Below are 21,521 nucleotides of genomic sequence, written 5' to 3'. Positions count from 1 at the left end.
CATCTTTTTTTTTTAAAAAAAAAACGATATAATCATATAATGCATGTAATTATTTGTCATGTAATTGAATATGAAGAAGAGAAACAAGCCCGGGGCATTGCCCGGGTCACTAACTAGTTCATCTTTAAAAATGTTCATCCTATGAGCAATTTTCATTTTGCTCATGAGCATTTTTGCTTTTGCTCATTGATGTAAGTCAATTTTGTTTTTATTTCACCCAAAGTTTTGCTCATGAGCATTTTTTTGCTCATTGTTGGGAATGCTCTTATGTCGTTAATTAAGTCTTCAACTTCCATAATTTGCTCAACTAAAACAAAATTTAGATATTTTTCATGGAAACCTCAAACCACAAATTCACCCAAAAGAAACAGTTACAAACAGTGACATTCATCCTAACGTATGACTACTGACTAGATCTTGTGGGTCCCACTTTCCATTTGCATTCTTCAAATCCTAATTTTCCTCTACAATCAACCTCCCCTTTAATTACTACACTAATCAACCCTTAATATCATATCAAAAGACACGTGTCAAACACTCAGCACTAATCAAAACTTAATATCTCTCAAATTACACGTGTCAAACACTCAGCATTACACCTCACCAACCTAGAGTAGACTCATGATCACAAGATCCAACCCCCTTTGCTAAAAAAAGTAAAAAGTGGAATGGACCCACCAACCAAAACTTAGATAAGAAATAAAGAAAAAAGAGGTTCATGAACCTTTCCGTTTTTCCAACTTCCAATCTATTTTCTTGAAGAAGAAATTCACCCCCCTTTTTAAAATTTTAAAATTTTAATTATTTTATTTAATTATTGGGAAAGATGAAATCTTTGGAAATAAAAGAAAGCAGGTGGTGGTTTGGCAGGTGGTTTTTGCAACATGAAAAACAGAAGCAAACACAACACCTTCAACTGGAAAATAGTACACATTTTCTGACCTGTTCTTCCTTTTATGCTCTCCTTCTTGGTAATATTTCTCTTCAATCTTATAATTTTAAGCTTTATTTATTTTATATTATTTTATTTGCTTTGAATTTTATTTTTTCTTATTTAGTTGAAGTTTAATTTAAGTTGATTTGCTTGGTTGGTTTAGATTCATTCTTGTTGCTATTTTCCCATTTTTCATTGAATGTATTAGTCTTAAGATATTATTTTTGGTGGGATTCTAATTTCTGTATTATTTTGTGGGTTTGTAATAATGAATCTAGTAGCCTGAATTGGGGAAAAAGATTTGATTTTTAATTTTTCCTGGGTTTTTGGAAAGGAGTGTGTGATGCTTGGAAAAAATTGAGTAGAGGATGGATATTTAATAATAGGGTCACATTTTTTTGTGCTGTATATGTGTGAGAGATTTATGATTTAGGTTGGTTGCATTGGAAAGGATATGGGAAATCCTGCATTGACAAAAGTGTTTGGTGGTGATTTTTCTAAGGCAATATTCATTGCTGCTAAGACGAGTATAATTGCAAGGAAAATGTTGCTGCTAAATGTTTGTCTTGGCTGCAACGAATATTGTCTTTGAAAAATTCTTGCCCAAAGTTTTGTGTATTGCAAAAGTCGTCCTCAATGCTCCCAGATTGAAGACAAATATAAGCATTTTAGCATAGTTTCTAAAGCTTAATTTTTATAGAATATTAAGCATCGAAACATGGAGAAAAGGGAATGGAAAGAGGGGATCATGTTTGATGGTAATTGGAGATAAAATCATGGTTCATGTTTGTTGACACATCATTGGGATTAAGGCTTTGTTGTTTTTTTGGTGGTGGTTGTAATTACGCATTGAAACATATTTTCGGTTTTTGATTTGGTATATACTATGCTAGTATGCTGTTCACTTGAATTGCGGGGGTGTGTGTGTTTGGGGGGGTTGACATTGTACTTTCCCTTATTTGCTTAGTGTTGGACTTCACAATGTACTGAGCCTTTGTATTGGATATAACAATTTAACCTCCAGAAATGTGTTGATTTTTCCTAAATAGGCAAAATATACACGCACAAAATCTCTATTTCTGCTTACTGGTCACTTCTCTTGTCACATCTCCTTAACATACCATCAACTACTAAGGTGGTCTTTTTTGGGTGAGGTAATAGCAGGAAAACATTAGTGCCAGATTTTGAACCTTGTTATCTCCTTCATGTTATTGAGAGTAATCTGTAATTGAAACAACCAATTCACAAGTTGTGGATTTACAACGTGTAAACAGACGATTTCTTTTGCACAGAAAGCAGACATCGGCAGGATTATTCTTTGAATCTCTTCTCAGCAGTCTATTATATTATATTGGCTTTATCCAAGGCCCTAGTCAACACTGAGGTTTCAACCTTATTTATTACTCTTTGGTCCGAGTTTTACACATTAGTTATAATTTGTTGAATGCTGAGATCTTGCAAGGCTGAAGATTTTCCAAATTGAAGAACTACTTCATAAAGTTTTTGGTTTTGACAAATATTCAAGAAAAAATTGCTTCCCATTTTTTTTAACTGGTGTTTTTAAATGTCTGCCTGCAATTGTACTGTAAATAAAACGCTCCTTAATTTCTTCTTTCAGGCCTCTGAGTTGGAATGTGCGTGTGGGAATGCTGATCAACATTGGGAGCAATGGAATATGTTTGAAATCAATATTTGATATGTTACACATCTTCTCAAACCATCTAAGATAGCCTTATGATACATGCAACACTTTCTGGAATGGGTTTAGAAGCAGGTAGCACTGATGAAACTGTAAGCGTGCTAGATGAACTATGGCCTCTTGATGATATTGATCCGGTGAAGTCGAAGTTCCCGTGTTGTTTAGTTTGGACTCCACTTCCAGTTGTCTCATGGTTGGCACCTTTTATTGGACATGTTGGAATATGTCGAGAGGATGGCTCTATTCTTGACTTTTCTGGGTCTAATCTGGTAACTGTAAACGATTTTGCATTTGGTGCAGTGGCAAGATATTACCAACTTGACAGAAGACAGGTATTGCCTTGCTAACTTTGAATACTTCCACCAGCATTATTTTGAGGCTGTAAATTCCTGTGCTATAATTAGGATTATTGAGAATTTATAATTATATCTTAACTAAAACTGTACTAAATTCCTTACAACTGAGAGAGGATTATTGCTTGTTTTCTACCACTTGTTTATTATTATGTACAACTTACCTGTATAATGTCTTGTTTTTAGGCAAAAACGTTATCTCAAACAATGTTATCTGTTTAAATTATACTGCAAGTTGTGTTTTTTCAAAATGGTATATGCTTATCTTTTTACTTCACGATATGTAGTGATATAACATTAAATAAATAACTAACAGCCTGTTGGTAAAATCTTTCAAGGTCAATGTTAAGGTTGCTTTATGAAGCTAGAACCTTCTTTTAACCATATATATAATTTATCTGATATAATCTTTAAGATCTAATTGTGTTTTTTTCTCTTGGGACTAGTTTTGAAAATTTGATGAAATTTGGTTGATATATACATTGGTGACAATGTCTCGTCAAAAAAAAAAAAAAAAAAAAAACTTTGGTGACAATGGAATATTATTGTGCATTCAATTGGTGCATCTGTTTTGTTTTTTTGGTTGGAATTACTTGTCTCTCTGTGTGGAAGAAATAACTTGGAAGATGATCATATATTCATTTAACCCTATTTGTGTTGTTTATTGTAGTGCTGCTTTCCTCAGAATCTATCAAAGCACAAATGCGAGCAGCGCTACAAACATCACGAGCTTGGTACTGCTATATCTTGGGATGACGCTCTAGAAACAAGTTTGCGTCACTATGAGAACAAATCATACAATCTCTTTACGTGCAATTGCCACTCGTTTGTGGCCAACTGTCTGAATCGCCTTTGCTATGGTGGATCAATGAGCTGGAACATGATTAATGTTGCTGCTGTGGTCCTATGCAAGGGAAGATGGGTGGATGGCATGTCAGTCTTAAGATCCTTTTTGCCTTTTCTAGCGGTTCTGTGCCTCGGCATTTACATGGTTGGCTGGCCCTTCTTGATCGCACTGCTATCTTTTTCTCTTATGCTTCTTGCTTGGTTTGTGGTAGGAACCTATGTTGTCAACAACATACTAGAATGCTAGGTGATTCGAGATTTGGTAATAATAATTCAAACTTTTGTAAGTTGTAATGGCAGCATGGTACAGATGAACATTTGTAGAGGTTGCAATTAAGACTTATGCAAGGCTGGCATATTTACAGGGAAATGAAGGGAATTTATATATATATATATATATATATATATATATATAATTTCGGCGTTGCACAGATATTGATTCCATCTGGCTCTTTATGTTCTGCATTGATTTCTCCTCATGACAAGCTCAAGTTCAATTCCAGCCATCTCCAAAACATAATTTAGAACAAGCATTCTAATGTTTTAGAACAGGTCCTGTTTAAAAAAATTTGATATTGGCTAATAACACAGGATGCAATGCCAGAACAATTTTGGAGCAAAAGAAAGGAGGAGAAACTTCCATTGTTCTTAGCCTTATCATATATGAAAGGATGAAAGGAAGACAAATTTGTTCAGGAATTCGAAGAGCATGGACTGCTGTATATCGGGTATTGGGTGAAGGGGATAATCATGCGTTTTTATTGGTTGTTGGAATAATCTACATTCTTGGCATATATGATAAGAACATTATTTGAGAAAAGGTTTATGACCTATTTGATCTTATAGATGGTTATACACTGATCATTGTGATTGTGCATAGTACATATTTAACTCCAAACTTATGTTCTCTTGCCTGCTTTTTTTGGATGAGCAAATGTCAAGAAATTAAGATAAAAAAAGTTACTTTAGAATTATATTTGGATAGAATTTTAAGATAAAATTGTTAATTTAGAATTTTATTTTTGATTAAATACCAATATTTCAGAGTTACAAATTGAATTATAATTTTATTTAAAAAAAAGTTATTAAATTATAATTCTAAAAAATTATCATATAAATTTATTTTTTATATCATAATATTTTTTGGAGCGAAGGGAGTAGTTCAAAGCGTAAAATATTTATTTATAATACATACTAATTGGTTAAAACAATATACTTCACAATCTGATACAGTAGAATTTTATTACTATGTAGACTTGTTAATAGGGTCGGATTATGAGTCATTTCGGATTGAGTTACTTCAGGTTACGAGTCAAGAAATATTCAACCCTTGTCCAAAGTTTTGGATTCGGGTTCACCCAACAGGCTTTGAACATTTATTTTTTCTAATTTTTTATTTTTTTATTTTTTTAATGTATTAAATCGATCATTTCCACCACATTATTATTAGTCATTGCATGTCTACTAGGTAGCAAATCGTTACAAAAGCACATCAATTCCTAACTAATTTTGTATCAATGATATATTTTAAAATTTGATATATATATTAAAAATTTATCTTAAAATTCAATTAATAAGCCGGGCATCGTACGGGCACAAACCTAGTCTAACATAAAAATAATCTATTTGGTTTAGTACAGGATTCTGTTGTGGAAACTATGTTACTTGGACTCTAGGTGTTACCTTGTGTGACACAATGTCGTCATATTAATATGACATGAGTAACCGAGTGGTCGAGTCTGAAGGAGCTAGCCAAATAAATTTCTAATGCCCAATTAAGACGCTGAAATTTTGTTCCAACAATCAGACTATTATGGTTGTTGATTGTGTAATTCCGGCCGCCTGCAGGTTTAGTCTAGTAGTGTAGAAGAGTCTGGAATTTGGCAGATGCAGGAAAAATTGTATTAGCATAATAGCATATAACCGTAATTCTCTAAGAAATTGAATACTGGTTATTCAGTTATGTCATTGTAAGCACAATATGTACAATAAATTTATCTATCTTATTGATGCTTAAACATATACAGACTCACAATATAAGTCTTTTTCCTGACATTGGTGCACATATTATGCCAAGACTACATATTTTATTTAGAGTTGCGTTTAGATTTTATACAACACAATAGCAAACCTGCAGATTAGGGTAGATTCACCTTCAAATTTTGACATTTATTCCTCGGATTTATTAATTCAAAATTAAAGAACATGAAAATATGATAAAAGAAAATATGATAAATAGAACATGCATGTATATGAAAAAGTATATTAATCGGGATCACATAAATAATCTTTATATGTAACAACGACAATTTTATTAGTTTCCTGAAATCCCTTGATATGTGATTAATATTGAAATCAAGGAAACTTTCAAACAATACAAGTCATATTATATTACAATTAACAATAGACTTAGGGGGTGTTTGGTATGAAAATTTGTAATGTAGGAAACGTAAACAAATAAGTGTTTCCATTTCTATTAGTTTGGTATGAGCTACAAGTAACAAATACTGTTTCCAAAGGGTAACAAAATCCCCCAAATTGTTACCCTTATCCAACTAGTGGAAACAAAATGTGTTTCCCTCCTCAATCTTAAACTCTTCAATTCGTTTCCATTCTATAAAGATATCAAACATATATCAAAGGTAATGTGTATCATTACCCTTTCCCTTATATAAATCCTTTCCATTCCGTTTACGGAATTTAGACCAAACGCCCCCTTAGTTTAACTTGATACGTCTAAGAGCTTCTAATTACAAATTATATCATAATCAGTTTTAATAGTCTTGGAATTATCCAAAGCCTTCTTCTTAGACACCTCCCAATTACAACGACATCTTGATTCGTTTGGCAACTGATTCCGGCATAGAGGACAAGTATTATGACCGCAATCCTTTACCCATCGATCAATGCAAGTCTTGTGGAACATATGATGGCATGACACTAATCTCACTACTCGTTTATTTGCACAATAATCCGACTCCTCTTCTTGTCGCGCCACTTCTTGATCATCATCATTCGATCTCTTCCTCTTCTTTCCGTTAATTTTAACCCCTTGGAGACAAATAGCACACGTAAAACCCTCACCCTGCGTAGGCAAACCTCCTTCTTTAATCACCTCCATTGCGGGCTGTGGTTGAGGTTGTTGCTCCCGGTAATCAACCCAAGTGATTAACCTTTCTTTGTTACGTGACATACAATGTCCCTCAATATTGTTCACAATTTCATACACGGCATAAGTCCCGCACACTTTTTTCGACGTACCAAGCCTAAGTCGAAGACTCGAAACCTTCTCGAACATGTCTTGTAGCACTTCATTAGGGTTAGGGTGAAACACAACCGATGTAAGATAATTCGATAAAAAACTTTTACACGTTTCACAATCTACGGGATTATAATTCCCAAGTAACTCCATCTTAGTTTTGACATACGGAGACGACGTTGTTTCATCTTGTTGTTCGTCACACTTAACCCAACGCTCATACTCATCGTATCGTACAAAAATCTCCATATCTTTACAATTTTTCGGCTTTCATGTTTTTGGTTGACGATGCTCACAATCGATCACAACATTGTTAACTCGTACCTTCCCCATTGATAGCACAATCAAGTATCTTTACTCTAAAATTCTTCGTATTTTCACTCTAAAAAAACTTGCCTTTAATTTTGTAATTTTTGTTAACAACAAATTTAGAAAAAATCAATGAACCTAACTACATTACATTATATATAGAAATGTGAGTTCATGATTCCTTAGCTTGAGGATTAAGCTACACGGTAATTAAGTCGGTAATTGCAATTTTTGTAGGTTTTTTAGATATTTGAATTTCATAAAAATTTCCTAAAACCATATAACCGTTAAGAAATAGTGGGGGTATTTGGGGGGTTTTGGGAAGTATTTCAAATTTGTTTGGATTTTTGAGTTTCGGCCCAATTTAATTAAGTGGGAAGATTTCCCTAAAAATTGTGTAATTGTAAATTAATTTTGTATTTGTGTTGGTTTAAAAATTTATTATTGTCCGAGGATTGGTAAATTTTTTTTTTTTTTTTAAGAAAGAACCGCTAACATCGATAGCTGTTGTATACTTATAAAACCGCTAACGGTTCTTGCATTAGGAAACCTCCATTAAAACTTAATATAAAAACCGCTAACGTTATTAGCGGTTTTATATGTATAGAACTACTATCACCGTTAGCAATTCTTTACCGAACCTTTTTTTTTAAAAAAAAAAGCTTCATCAATCCTACCTGGACCATATTGTGGGAATAAGTTTTTAAACCGACAAATAGATAACTAATTTACAATTAAAGAAGTTTTAGGGAAATCGTTCCATAATATAGCGTGGGAAATTAAATTAGAAATAACTGAGATGAAAGCAAAACGTTGCGACCAAAATGAGCAACCTCTCTTTGCTTTAACATTTATTCTCTTGTCTGTTTGATTTCAAGCAGCATGTTGCAAATGCAAGAACAAAATTTGAGTTTTTCATATTATCAGGTTACGATTGCAGTGCACTTCAAAAATAAAAATACAAATTAAACTCCTACAGCTATCACATCAGATCCGTTTAAAGTAGTTGATGCATCAGTTATCTGTCTCGCTGTCATGTCAGAATTAGCTTCAGCATTTCAGAAATGTCAATCTGAAGCTGGTCAGTGATGAACTGATGATATTAGTATAAGATTGGCATTCGGGCGTGGCTCGATTTACTGCATTCTTGATCAATACAGCTCCAGAATCCCATGTCATACGCAGCTAAACTCTAGCTCACACTCTAAGCTCCATACTTGGGTGCCTTCCATAGTTTGAAGGCTATCTCATACAAAAATCTATCAGCTGCTATTGCAAGGTTTCCGCAATTCTGAAATGATAGCAAAAATTAAGTTACATAAGGTTCTGTCTTTTCATTTCCTCGTATTTTTTGTTAGATATCAGAAAGGGAAGAATCGAATTCTGCACAGTTGCAACTTTCCCCGACCAGCAAAACCTGTTAGCATGGACCGTTTGAAAATTTAGTTATAGAGACAAACCTTTCTGAACTCAGTGAAAGAAAACTCTTGCGCCATATCTTTACGAGTTACAGCATCCTGCCATTGTGCTATTAAAATCGGGCAATGGTGCCTGTAAAGAACAAATTAATAATCCATTAAGTAGTTTAATATGTATCTGCTTCATTTCTCTCACCCTCTCCTTCACAAGCCCTTAAATACCTAACCCGGGGTTTTGGAAACTAGACACAAAACCAACAGAGACAGAGGGGTTGAAACCAAATCAAAACATTCAAGTACCTGATGCCATTCCTTGGATTTACTCCTTTCAGGGTATAGCTTTGACGTGGAAAGAGGGACTGGAGGTTAGAATCATTTCCATCATGCAAGGACACAAGTGATAAGTTCGAATCATCCACCGTGACAGCTCCGTAGCTCATTATGAGAGTTAAATGCAAACGGGATGCAATTTCTGACCCAGGTTGGGCTACTTGCAATATCCTCCCGATTAAGCTGTTTGCATAGTCGAGATCATTCTGCGTACTCTCCCCCACATGTGCTCCAATATGAACAAAGACCAGATCATAATGGCCATCAGCTATATTCCCATCTAAAAATCCAAGTGTTCTTAGCAACTCATCGGCTGCAAAATCAGCCGATTGAACTTCCAGGTTACTGAAGCCAAGCTTCTCTCCAAAGGATTTGACAGCAGGACTACTAGAGACTATAGCAGCTTTCATTCGCATGAACCTGCAGGAAAACCTCTCGGGTTTATAATTCTTATATATAAGAATTGTTGCTCTCAAAAATTCCAATGATAGAACCATTTTTACCTATCCCCTATGCTGGGAACTTGCTTTGAGGCTTCTGATCCAAGATCCTTCTTTTCACTCTGAACCCAAAAAGTAAATGTGAACATGGAAAGAACCTATACAGCAACAAAGCTTGTATCCACACATAGCGATACTTACAGCTTCATTGGCATCCAGTAGCTGTGCCAGTTCTCTGATAAGCTTCTCATCTTCTACTTCTGCAATAGAAGACAGGTAGTGATTTAATTAATTAACTTTGCATAAAGATGCCCTTCTCCCACTTTCAATTTCTCAACATCCAAGGAGTCAAAGAGAGAGATGCACACAAGCAAATGCATTCTATACCACTACAGAAATTACACAATGACTAACTCAAACAAGATCCATTACTTTTAAAAAAACAAACATAACAGGAGATTTTTTTAAAAAAATATTCAAATCTAGTCATATATACCGATTAGTGAGGGGTTATGGTATTTCATGATCGCCAATTCGCCATACATGTATCCATCTAAATTAATTAAAAAAACTATTATATGACTTGTTCATTCAGGAAACCCAACAAATAGTATGCATACAAGAGAACATAGCTTAAAAGAAACCAAGAATCAAAGAGGTTATGTCTCACCATAACAAAACAACGAATCACAGAACAAGGAAGCTGGAGAAAACAAGGGCTTAGATAGATTTAAATTGCAGGTAAAGACCAGATAGAACATTTAGGATCAGGAACCATCCTACCTGGCTTCTATGAGCCTAAAATGTCTATATGGTTAAGATCATTGCAGCTAGTAACGTTTAGAATTCTATCCTGAATCGGAGGCTTGGAGCATCAATTAAGCGAACAATCATAAGTGACAATTGACATAAATTGCTCTGGCAATCAATACGAGTAATATTTTTCAATGTTAGATCATTGATAATCAATACGAGTAATAATTTTCAATAAAAATCCTCGAATCCTAAATCAATCCCAATAATATTTTCAATCTACTAACAAAACTGATGAAGGCATTACAATTTACAGGGAATGGAACCATAAAACATGAATCAGTAGCTCAATTGGTGATAAATTATGAATCAATAGCTCAAGAACTAAATGACTTCCAATATCTCTACAACAAAGACAAAATTGCCATTACAAAACAATTAACAACCTCTAACTACACAAGTATTTGACAATAAAACTCATTTGACCAATTACCATGACACCAATCCTTATTATATTTTCCTAAACTTTATAAAGATCATATCTTGACTTTTCATACAAAACCCAGAAAGAAAAATCATTAATTTTGATAAATAAACATAAAATCAAACATAGAAATGATCAAATTTTCCAATTTTGATTCTGGGTATCTAAGAAATCAAAGCAAAAATGAAGAAATTGAAATGAGAATGATAATCAAGGAAGGTAAACCTGGAGTAGGAGAGGAATCATCAAGGGCTAAGAAGCCACAGCAAGCTTTGGATGCAAGAGCATGAATGTAAGAGTGAGAAGGGGTGATGTGAGGTGCTAAGCCGTAACCATAGAGCACCAAAGCTTTACTTGGTTTGTCCGCCATTAATACCTGTTCAATAACACATACACATACAAGTACACAGCCACACAGGAAAAAAGGAAAAGGGGGGAAATTTGATAGCGTTAGATTTATGCTGGGAATATTTGACTTCGTATACAGTAATGTACTCCTGTGTCTCTATTCTTTTGCCCAGTGTCAATATTTGAGTCAAACTTTAATAATGTTGATCATAAATTTCCGTAAATATATGAGATCTTATTAGATACATCGATTAATATCAAGTTTTTATAAATTAAAGATATTTATGTTTTAGGACGTACTCCCTCCGGCTTTGTTAAAGGACAGAGGGAGTATTTTGAAAGTCATGAAAGTCAAATGGGACGAAAAACAGCCATAGGGACTGAGGGAATAACCAACCTGGTAAGACCTATAGGAAGGTAATACGAGTGATTGCAAAAAGTAATGTAGAATTGATAATATTGGCAGTTGGTTAAAATATCTTAGAAGTGAGTACGCATATAAGTATATAACACCATCTTATACAAGATTTTTCACAGGCGAGGGCTTAGTGTTAATGGGAGTGTTTAATTAGAGAGGTTTGGGTACCAAAAAAAAGGTTTATGAGTAGCCTAAAGACTCTAAACTAAGTGTATTTGTGTAAGAATATATAATTAAGTTATGTTTGGAGGATTTTTAAGTCTTTGAAAGAAGGATTTGTAAATGTAGGTGTGAAATAATCACTCTACATCGAGGTAGACCAAATTTTCTACCCTAACAATAACATAATCAATATCCTTATTTCTCTTTTCACACAACAAGGTAGTTTTCAGCTAATAGTTATTCACTACACTTTTAGACAAAGAACTAATACAATTAACTTGTCAAATAACCTAATACAACTAGCTAATACAACCGACTAACAAGCTAATCGCTAATTGCCAAACAAGGCCAAAGTATTATGACATTTTGAATAAAATAATACAAACATTTTGGCGCATCCAGCAATGTAATACTCTACACTGAAGTACAGAGAGGATAGCTGTATCTTTTTTTCCTCTAAATGAAGAAAACTACATTGTTCTTAAAAGCTCAAGAAAACTATGGACATTAGCCTTGACAGTTTTGAGGGTAGATTCCCGTTCTGCCTGCGTCTGTTGAGCAGTAACCATAATTTTAGCCTGCTTTTGAAGAGATGGAATAGTAACTGACCAACTCAAGGAAAAATCAGCAAATTTATGCTGCTCCAGGGCTAGCTCTTGTTGTTTACTGGCTCTCAGTTGCTTCAGGTTCAGAAGTTTTGACTCCAGCACTTCAATCTCCTTGTCATATTCGTTACACTCTGCTTGAATTTGGTCTATTCGCTCTTGACTATTCTGAATACGATCTCGAAGCTCTTTGGCAGCACTGCTCAAGGTACGAAGGGTGTCGGTATTGCAGGTCTGTCTAGCTCCATCTCTATAAATATCTTGCAGCTGATCTTGAAGGGATAAGAAAATGTTTCGAAAATGAGCCAAATTAGGCTGAAATTGTGGAGGGGATACAGCAGCAAGTTTATTTATCTGATCTGCGAGGTCAGCATATGCTGTGAGGTTCTCCATGTTACTTTGCAATACATTGAGAATCTTCTCTGCATTTTCTTTCTCAACATCAAATGCTGATGGAATAGGAGCAGGGCGAAGGGTATCCTCAATGAGACACACAAGTGAATTAACCTCAGCAAGTGCCTTTTCCGGGGTGTAAGAGAGCCCTAAGAAAAGAGAGCATTGTCAGGGTTGAGGAAAACTAAATGCTACCCCAGGTCTGAATTATGAATATAAACCATAAACCATCAGGAAGTAGGGGTACAATTCTCAAAAACCAGTAAAAAAAATATAAATGAAAACATCCATTAAACAGTATACTCTTCTTATATGAACCATTCTCAACATATGGGTTACATGGGGCATTTGGTTCAAAATTAAAAGCATGAAAAAAGTGATTCATCATTCATGTAGAAATTGACACAATGACATAATATTGGAGGCAGACTATGTTTACTAATTCAGGGAGTTTGTTCCCAAATTTCTTAATAAGAGTTGGTTTGAAAACTTGACCCCTACTGGAGTTTGAAATTCAGTAAGTTTTCCTAGAAGAAAATTCTGAGAATAGATTACTTATTAAATGATACCTTGTGGGCTAAAAGGTTGCTCCATCTCCAAGAATGCGGAAGAACCATCAACAACAATAGCTTGAGAATTGTCTGAAGTGGTGGCACCTCTCGTCCCAGAGCCTTCCGCAGGCTCCACTTCTATTGATGGGCGATCTTCTGCTTGAGGAGAGATACTATTAAGGTTGGCTTCCTGGGATTCCAAAGCCACCTTATCTAAAATAGGCAAGTGTGAAGACAATGAGAGAAGGGCATAGAAACATAATCCCAATAAAATTTAAAAAAATAATAAATAAATAGATAAATAACAAATTTGTTCTTATTTTTAGAATGAAGAATAAATTTACTAAACTAATGCTAAATATAAATTCCCTAGTAAGTTCTTTTACCATTACAGAAGATAAGAACTGCATCCTTTTGGAAATTTCGCAACTTTGACTAGTAAGTCTAGACACAGGAAGTATAATAAAAGAACAAAGAAGGGATAACAGATGGTACTTAGGTCCATTGAAAGAACAGATGATGTCTCCTTGAGATTAGCAGAACCCATTCCACGAACCATCTCATGAGGTGGCTCAAGTGAGTCCTCAGGCTCAGAACTCGCAGTTTCAAATCCTATTTCTTCAGCAATTATTTTTGTTAAGCATTCTGGAATACCTTGGGTAGCATGGGAAGTATCCTGCTCTATAGCAGAGGTGGTTGCTTCCTCTTTCACTTCCTTCTCAAGAACCTTGAGAACTTTCAAGGAAACGTTATAAATATCAGGGCCAACGGTTTGTGAGATATTATTCGGCTTCACGTTAATTTCTTTTGGATTATTTGAACAGGCCAGCACAATACTTGAACTCCTTGAAACTACTGGTTGATAATTGTCTGCACCAAAGAGAAAATTGTGAAAATTAAGCTTGAAATTACAAATTCAAAGAAAACTTGAGATGAAGCTAAGGCATACATTTTCTTTTTTTTCTTATAGTCCTGAGGGAACGCTGGAAAGATGGAGTAGATTCAGTAGAATGCCTCCTCCTAAAAATCCTGAGGGGGGTATTATCATCACATTCTTTAGACTCTTCCACAACAGCCTTCTTTGAATGCCGGGAAGTAGAAGCGGCCATGATCCTTTCACTCTTTCTTTTCAGTTCCCTCTTAGCAGTAGATGTTTGAGCATTTTTTTCTATCTAAAAGAAAGTACATAGATGTCAGCATTAATATCCAATTATTCATAATAAAGGAAAAGGACATACAGAGGAGGTAGAAGAGATCCTACAGTACCTGGCTCGATGATTTTGTCTGAGGAGGATCAACAGGGAATCGAGCTCGACTTTGTTTATCTAATATTATTAAAAACTCATGAATTAAAGAGAATCAGAAAAATAGACATTTGAGTATTTGACAGCAATAAGGGTAAGCTGGGTAAGAGTGAATTACTTTGCCTTGGATTCATAGCTTGGCCAGTTAATGGCGAAGAAACCATTAGTGGGCCTTGGATGTTCCGAATAAGAGTGGCAAAAGCCTCAAGCCATGAAGGCTGACACCTCTTGAGAAAATCAATCCACCAGAGCTCATAACCTGGGTCTATCTCAGCCCGTCTAAACCAAGGGATGGTATGAAGAGTCTTTACCTCATAGGTAGGGAAAGACTTCAGCCATTTCTCAGTGAAGGCAAACTTGTTGTCCGCTGGTTTCAAGGCCATGTCCAAGAGATTGGGTCTGGTTCCCCAAGGACGATTTAAGGTCTTATAGTAGGGGATGCCCAGACCTTGAGTCATTCCAAATTGACGAGCCACAAGATTGGGATTATAGACTTCAATACCAATAACTTGTGGTTCGAGGCAGATGAGGTCTCGAGGTAACAAAATTGATGACCAATGCGATTCATCCTCTTCACGGATCATCATGCAAGATATCTCTAAGAGCCAAATTGGGGTTGCTGCCTTCATGCATTGCCCTAATGTATCCTCCCTAGATTTTACCTCTAATGAAATATCCATTTCGTCCTCACCAGAAAAAGGATGCCAATCAGATTGATTTGCCTGCCTGGGGAACAAAAGTCCCCGTAAGACTTCTTCAAATGCTAGATGTACCACTGGAGAATTGGTATGAATAGCCAACTCCCCATAGCAGCAACATTCTTTGACAGGAAGAACTGCAGGCTTGTCAAAGTCCGCTTTCAGTTCTTCGTCATCTTTATGTTCAACAAGACAAGGGAAGTAAAAAAGTCCCCACATAGATATGACCCATATAGGGCCACCAGCAGTAGAAAGCTTCTCATGGGTTCGAAGTCGATAAAGACATCGATACACTTGTCCCAGGAACAGAGGGGCAAGACACAAGGATTTAATTCCCTTTTGATCGTGTCCTGAAGCCTCAATATTTGCCGCAAGCTTCAAGAAAGTTTTATTGACATTGCAAGAAGGAAACATCATCAATTTACATAAAGCAAGGTTGATAAACAATACCTCTTCTTTCCTAGAGATATCAGCTTCAAGATTTTTATTCTTATCAGGGTTATAAAAATCCACAATGGAGCTATATGACATGTTTGTTTTGTTCTTCCATGGCGTAATCTTCTCCATGTCAAGAGCTCCATCTATTAGAACTTGAGTGGGGAGGTCTATACCAGCAGGAGACAACCCAGTAAGAAAAGCTATGTCCTCAAGTGTGATAGTTTTAAAACCTTGACCAGTGACAAACACATTGAGGCAGGGATTCCAACAACATAGTAATCCCAGAGTCAAAGCACCATAAAATGGCAAAGCAGGATATGTAGAGAGCCTTAAAAACTCATAAATACGCATCTTCCTCCACTTATTGTGCTTGCTAGAAAGTCGATTGAACCATTGTCGAGTGTCAATGGTAGAAGTCCAACCATTGACTGGCTTGCCTGAGCTTTTCACCCAATCACACTTTAGCTTCTCTGGCTCATTCAAAAAGGGCGGCTTGGTAAATTCAGTCGGAAAGCACTCCTTAAGTGATTTGAGCACTTTATCAACCTTTTCAGGTTTGAAACAAGGGCCGAGCCTTACATAATTCCCATCATGACCCTTGAATTTTCCATGTTTAAGCTTCTTTGTCCTGATGGTCTGCTGCAAAGAATCCTCGACAGATTGCTTGCAATCATGAAGAACCATACAAAGCTTAGCAGCCTCAGAGTCCCCGTGTTCAACAGGCTTTGGACTCCACATTTTATTAGACTTCTCGGTATCCGACATTACCTATTTTCCTGAAAGATTACGGTGAACGGCCCAGCTTAGAATGTTAGCACAGCAACAGCATGTCCACACTGCAGCAAAAGATAGCCATGGTCAACAAAATGTTTTCAGAATGAGAAACTCACCACATAAAGAGTAGCATTCACCAGCATTAATAACAAAAAAGATACCAGAACTCACACACAATATGCTTAAGGAACAGCACACGAAACAGCATCATTGTCTCAATTCAGTAACCATCCTCAGGTTTTCTTTTGCTTTAGTTGTACAAGCAAGAAAGGTGCATAATTTATTAATATGACACATTGAGACAAAATTATTATGACAATTCTCCTCATAAATCTCAATGCATCCTAACTAAATTTTAAAGCGTATGGAATTCAATTGATTGAAAAATAGGCAGCAACGACTCCCTCCAGCTTCTCCCAGGAAATCAAAATAGAGTAAACATAATATACTTTTTAAGGTGAAACCAATATGCATATTTTAAATAAATACAATCCAGCAAGTGAATCATCTTCAAGAGAAAAGAAACCATCATTGTCAGACATTAATTGGGAAAGCTTCTTGTTTATAAAAATCAAAACTTCTATCCACATCATACATAATTTTTTACATAAATCATGTTCCATGGGCTCAAAGCAACTAATGTACATCATTTATTGAGCATAATAACGCCCAGTAAAGAGAAAAAAGCCTTCCTTCTCATCAAGCAATTCTCACACTATGTTTGGAAACCCTTTTGATATAAAAACTAGTTGATGCACCAGGTTATTAAATGTAATAAGAGATTAAAGATTTTTTAAATAAACAAAAGTGTTGGATATAGTTGATCTGCATATTGGGAGGACTTGCATGAAAGCTATATTACTCAGATTCCAGTACGCATGGTGTTCGACTTGGCTATTTTCCAAATTTTGAACTAAAATGAAGTGTCTAAGTGTCCTGCTTACATTTGAGTGTCGAAGGTCCGACACGGGTAGTTAAGGTGAAATGAAGAGTCCGAGTAACCGAAAGGACTCAATTTTTGAAATGAAGAGTCCGATAATAAAAATCATCTAACTAATTCATGTAAAGAGCACTAATGCAATAGTCAAGAATGAGGTTCATACATGACACATTGACATCCATCCAAAAATGGAAAAACAATCAATTTCAATGATATCTATCTTGGTTTCAAGTTCAATTCACATCAATTTCAACTCGAACTACAAATTACCTCAATGTCACACGTTAAAAACCATCTAATTATCTAAAATTCTAAAATCACCATACATAATTAAACAAAAATGAAACAAATGCAGCCTTGTAATGGGAAAATTGGACATACAAATATACAATCAAAAATTCAGAATACTGAATTTAGTATGGCCATGTGCCACTGTCGCCGTAGCCTTCAGATACCTCCTATGCTCGTAATTGCCGCCTCAACCATCGCCGTGTTGGTGCTGCCAACTAGGGTTCAGGGAGACTGGAGCAAAGACACTGATCTGAGTGTGTTAATTAACTTAAATTAAATTAAATTGGAACGGGCATAAAAGGAAAAAATGACGATCCATTTATTTGGGACAAAAGGAATAAATAATCTAGATATCATCCATCAAAATAACAACAACAAGGAAATCACAACTTCTCAAAATATAAAATTAAGCATGCAAAAAAGAACCCAAATCAAAATGCATAAATTTTTTTAAATAGAATTCCAACAAAAACATAAATTCTATAAACATTCACACATAATTCAGGGTTACCTAAACCTTAACTAAAAGCTTCAGTGACAAATTACAGTGACAAAATTTACTGAAATTGGAAAATCCCAAAAATAAAATGAATAGAAATTAACAAAGTAAATGGTATGCAAAAATTGAAAATAAAAAATAAAATTGTGTGTTTAAGAGCAAAAAGATGGTACCTTTAGCTAGAAGAGGGCAGATACTAAGTGAAGAGGGGCAAGAGACAACTCCAGAACAGCGGCGTTGTTGAACTTGATAGAACCAACGAGCCAATTTCTGTGGGGTTTAGGCAAGGAGATGCGACATTTCACCCCTCTCTTTGGGAGAAAATTGATTTTATTACCGTCTCGTTCTTTTGAACTGAAATAATCTAAATCGATCTGTCGTAATTGGACACAAAAATAATACTTTCGTACTTGATAATGTAAATAATAGAGTTTGTATTAAATAAAATTTGACCGGTCCAAATGAAACTTAATTAAACTAAATAGAAACGTTGAGGAGCAAGTCTAAAATCAACGGCTCTAATTTGCTCTCTTGAAATGACACGTGTTACTCAAAAGAATTGGGTCTCATCTGTTTTCTTGAAATAAAACTTGTATGGCCTAATGTTACTCATAATAGTTAGGTCTCATTTGCTATGTTGAAATGACATGTGTTTGTTCTGATCTTACTCAAAATAGGCATTTCTCACTTAGGGGTGCTAATCGAGTTGTGCAACTCGCGAGCAACTCAAACTCGACTTGGTCAAAGGTCGGTCAAAACTTGACTTGAGTTGGCTCAACTCGAATTCGACTCGACTCGAGAAATTAACGAGCATGTTTTTTCACTTGCATAATTTTGTGCATATGGCTATAGCCTATGACATTCACAAACATTTTTGAGGCTCGGAGAAAAGGTTAAACAAAGAACCTCTAAAAAACCTATTTTTTTATTTCAAAGATGTAGGATCCCTAAAAAAGTGTCCTGAACGGCTGTTTTTCCTGAATAGCCAACTTTGGCTGTGAGAGGTAAATTGGGATAGAGTTAAAGAGTACCATTATAGGAAGTTGAGCATGTAAAACACTAAAAAGGGTCAAGGATAGTAATAAGTGTACTAAAAATAGAAGTTTTAGTCACATTATCTTATCTGAATATTTATGGTTTTCTGACTAAAATTATTGATAAGCTTTATTTTACATGAGTCGAATAAAACTAGTTGAGGACACTTTTATGATCGACAGAACTAATATTACGCTTTACACTAATTTTTTAGGGTGCATTGCGATTTTATAGGTACATTCTATGATAGTTTAATGACTTGGGCATGTTTTAGTAAAAAAAAAAAAAATAATAATAATAATAATAATAATAATAATAATAATAATAATAATAATAATAATAATAATAATAATAATAATAAAATATCAATTTGCAAAACACAAATTATTTGCTTTCACTTCACATATAACACAATTGTTTGAGTAATAGAGGTTTCTGCAATGAGCAAATGGGATTACTTTGACGAGTGCCAGCCACATATAAAAAATCGTCATAGACAAAATGGGGTTATTTTTAAGAATAAATGAGGTTACTCATACAATAAATAAAAAATTACTCTTATAAACCAATATGGCCACATTATGTGGTTGGTCGCACACAAAACTTGTTATTTAGTAAAAAAAATGCAAATAAATTAACTTTAAGAGAAATAAAGAGTGGTCAAGTTCATCATAGAATTAATATATAAATTCAAAGAAAAAAATATCTTGATTTTGTTAAGATCATATTAGAGAATAGTCGGGTGAATATAACCTACATTAAGAACAATATTGTCACAACAAGGTCGATAATTATTACTCCCTTTATGTTGCATAATAATTAATAATTTATACACTTTGACATTTATCATGAATATCATGTTTGCTAATTGCTAATTTGCTATTATATACTCTGTAAAATATTACGTAAAATGTCACTTTTTTTTGAGGACTACGTAAAATGTCACTTTAATAAGTAACATGTTTTAGATTTATCTTAATGAATATTAATCTATTATTGAAATGTTACATTTTTATAGTATTTAATAATACATATTTAAAATTTTGACAGTCAAAATTATTATACAAGTGAAATATTGTCAATTTTTATGAAACGGGGAAGTATAAATTGCCAACAAGTGTGGCCTTTAGGCCATATAAGGAGGTAGCCTATCAACATAACTACACATAATTACAGGCCCAGAACAGAAAAAAAAAGTCCACCTAAGTATGCCCATCACACGAAACAGCCCAACAATGTAGTAACAGTTGCTTCGACCATAAAATAAAGGGGCATAAAGCCATAAACTATAACACACACTAAGTCTCCGTTCACTTCACCTTATTTTTGCTAAATTGGAATTATTTTTACTGAAATAAAATAATATTTGCTAAATTTAAATTATTTTTACTGAACTTGAATTAATTTTACTGAAATGAAATTATTTTTGATGAACTAAAATTATTTTTATTGATTTTCTATTATAATTCTTCTTTAAGAAAACTGAATTTTACTGAACTGAACTTATTTTTACTGAGCTAAAATTATTTTTATCGACCTAAAATTAATTTTACTGAACTGAACTTATTTTTACTGAACTGAAATTATTTTTATTTAATATTTTTAAGGTGAAATGAACAGAGTATAAGAGTCTTGACACACATGCATGTATTATTGATGTTCGTAAGTTATGTTTGATGTAGAGGTGACAAACAAGTCATTTTGAAAAAATTTCTCTAGAGTTGGAGTTATTTTGATTTTTATTTTCATTCAAGCTAGAGTACAATGATCATTAATCAGATCATTTTTGATGTCGAATTTATTTAGTAGGAAATAATGGCAAAATTGAAGAGAAGCCTCGTGAAATCTAAAGTTGAACTCTCTCCATTAAGTTTTAAGTCAAGCATTCTATGACTATTATTGATACTACTTTGCAGGATTAATGTTTTTTTTTTTTGACAAGTTGTAGGATTAATGTTGCTTGTGCTATCTTGCGTTACGTTTTTTTTTTAAGGTGGATACTAATTTACTTATGAGGAATGTGCATCACCAAGCTTTGTATAATTTAGTAAGATTTGCTTCGATTTACACTCTCTTTTTTTTAGTTGCTTGAGACACATGCAATGTTCGATATACTCTCTCATAATATCAACTTTATATAATTTTTGTAGATTATAATTTAATATATTAATGATTAAAATAATACATTGACTAACATAACATCAAAAATAGTAAAAAGAAAATGAAGAAGTATTAATAAA

At 34.3% G+C, this 21,521-nt stretch overlaps 3 protein-coding genes across 6 annotated transcripts; 1 reads left to right on the top strand and 2 right to left on the bottom strand.

The window, feature by feature from the left end:
- Positions 1 to 761: 761 nt before the first annotated feature.
- On the top strand, positions 762 to 4,229 carry LOC145591446 (protein REVERSION-TO-ETHYLENE SENSITIVITY1-like). The gene is made up of 3 exons (XM_081647902.1): positions 762 to 971; positions 2,553 to 2,965; positions 3,657 to 4,229. The coding sequence occupies exons 2-3, from the start codon at positions 2,669 to 2,671 to the stop codon at positions 4,077 to 4,079; spliced, it is 720 nt and encodes a 239-aa protein (XP_081504028.1). The 5' UTR covers positions 762 to 971; positions 2,553 to 2,668; the 3' UTR covers positions 4,080 to 4,229.
- Positions 4,230 to 8,157: 3,928 nt separating this feature from the next.
- Positions 8,158 to 11,248, bottom strand: LOC145593039 (uncharacterized). The gene is made up of 6 exons (XM_081649549.1): positions 11,051 to 11,248; positions 9,790 to 9,848; positions 9,652 to 9,710; positions 9,119 to 9,568; positions 8,861 to 8,951; positions 8,158 to 8,691 (listed from the first exon to the last, which is right to left on the bottom strand). The coding sequence occupies exons 1-6, from the start codon at positions 11,193 to 11,195 to the stop codon at positions 8,605 to 8,607; spliced, it is 891 nt and encodes a 296-aa protein (XP_081505675.1). The 5' UTR covers positions 11,196 to 11,248; the 3' UTR covers positions 8,158 to 8,604.
- Positions 11,249 to 12,080: 832 nt separating this feature from the next.
- On the bottom strand, positions 12,081 to 18,553 carry LOC145591445 (uncharacterized). Of its 4 annotated transcripts, none has more exons than XM_081647899.1 (8): positions 18,420 to 18,542; positions 17,838 to 17,992; positions 14,725 to 16,578; positions 14,569 to 14,627; positions 14,252 to 14,474; positions 13,798 to 14,172; positions 13,321 to 13,515; positions 12,081 to 12,900 (listed from the first exon to the last, which is right to left on the bottom strand). In XM_081647899.1, the coding sequence occupies exons 3-8, from the start codon at positions 16,505 to 16,507 to the stop codon at positions 12,224 to 12,226; spliced, it is 3,312 nt and encodes a 1,103-aa protein (XP_081504025.1). In that variant the 5' UTR covers positions 16,508 to 16,578; positions 17,838 to 17,992; positions 18,420 to 18,542; the 3' UTR covers positions 12,081 to 12,223. The 4 variants fall into 4 exon arrangements, with proteins under 4 accessions (XP_081504025.1, XP_081504023.1, XP_081504026.1 ...); XM_081647897.1 differs by having other exon boundaries at positions 17,838 to 17,997; positions 18,420 to 18,534; XM_081647900.1 differs by having other exon boundaries at positions 17,838 to 17,978; positions 18,420 to 18,531.
- Positions 18,554 to 21,521: the final 2,968 nt, after the last annotated feature.

This window comes from Chenopodium album, chromosome 18 (assembly GCF_948465745.1).
Source record: "Chenopodium album chromosome 18, dcCheAlbu1.1, whole genome shotgun sequence".
Lineage (NCBI taxonomy): Eukaryota > Viridiplantae > Streptophyta > Magnoliopsida > Caryophyllales > Amaranthaceae > Chenopodium > Chenopodium album.
This window is presented reverse-complemented; position numbering and strand designations above follow the sequence as displayed.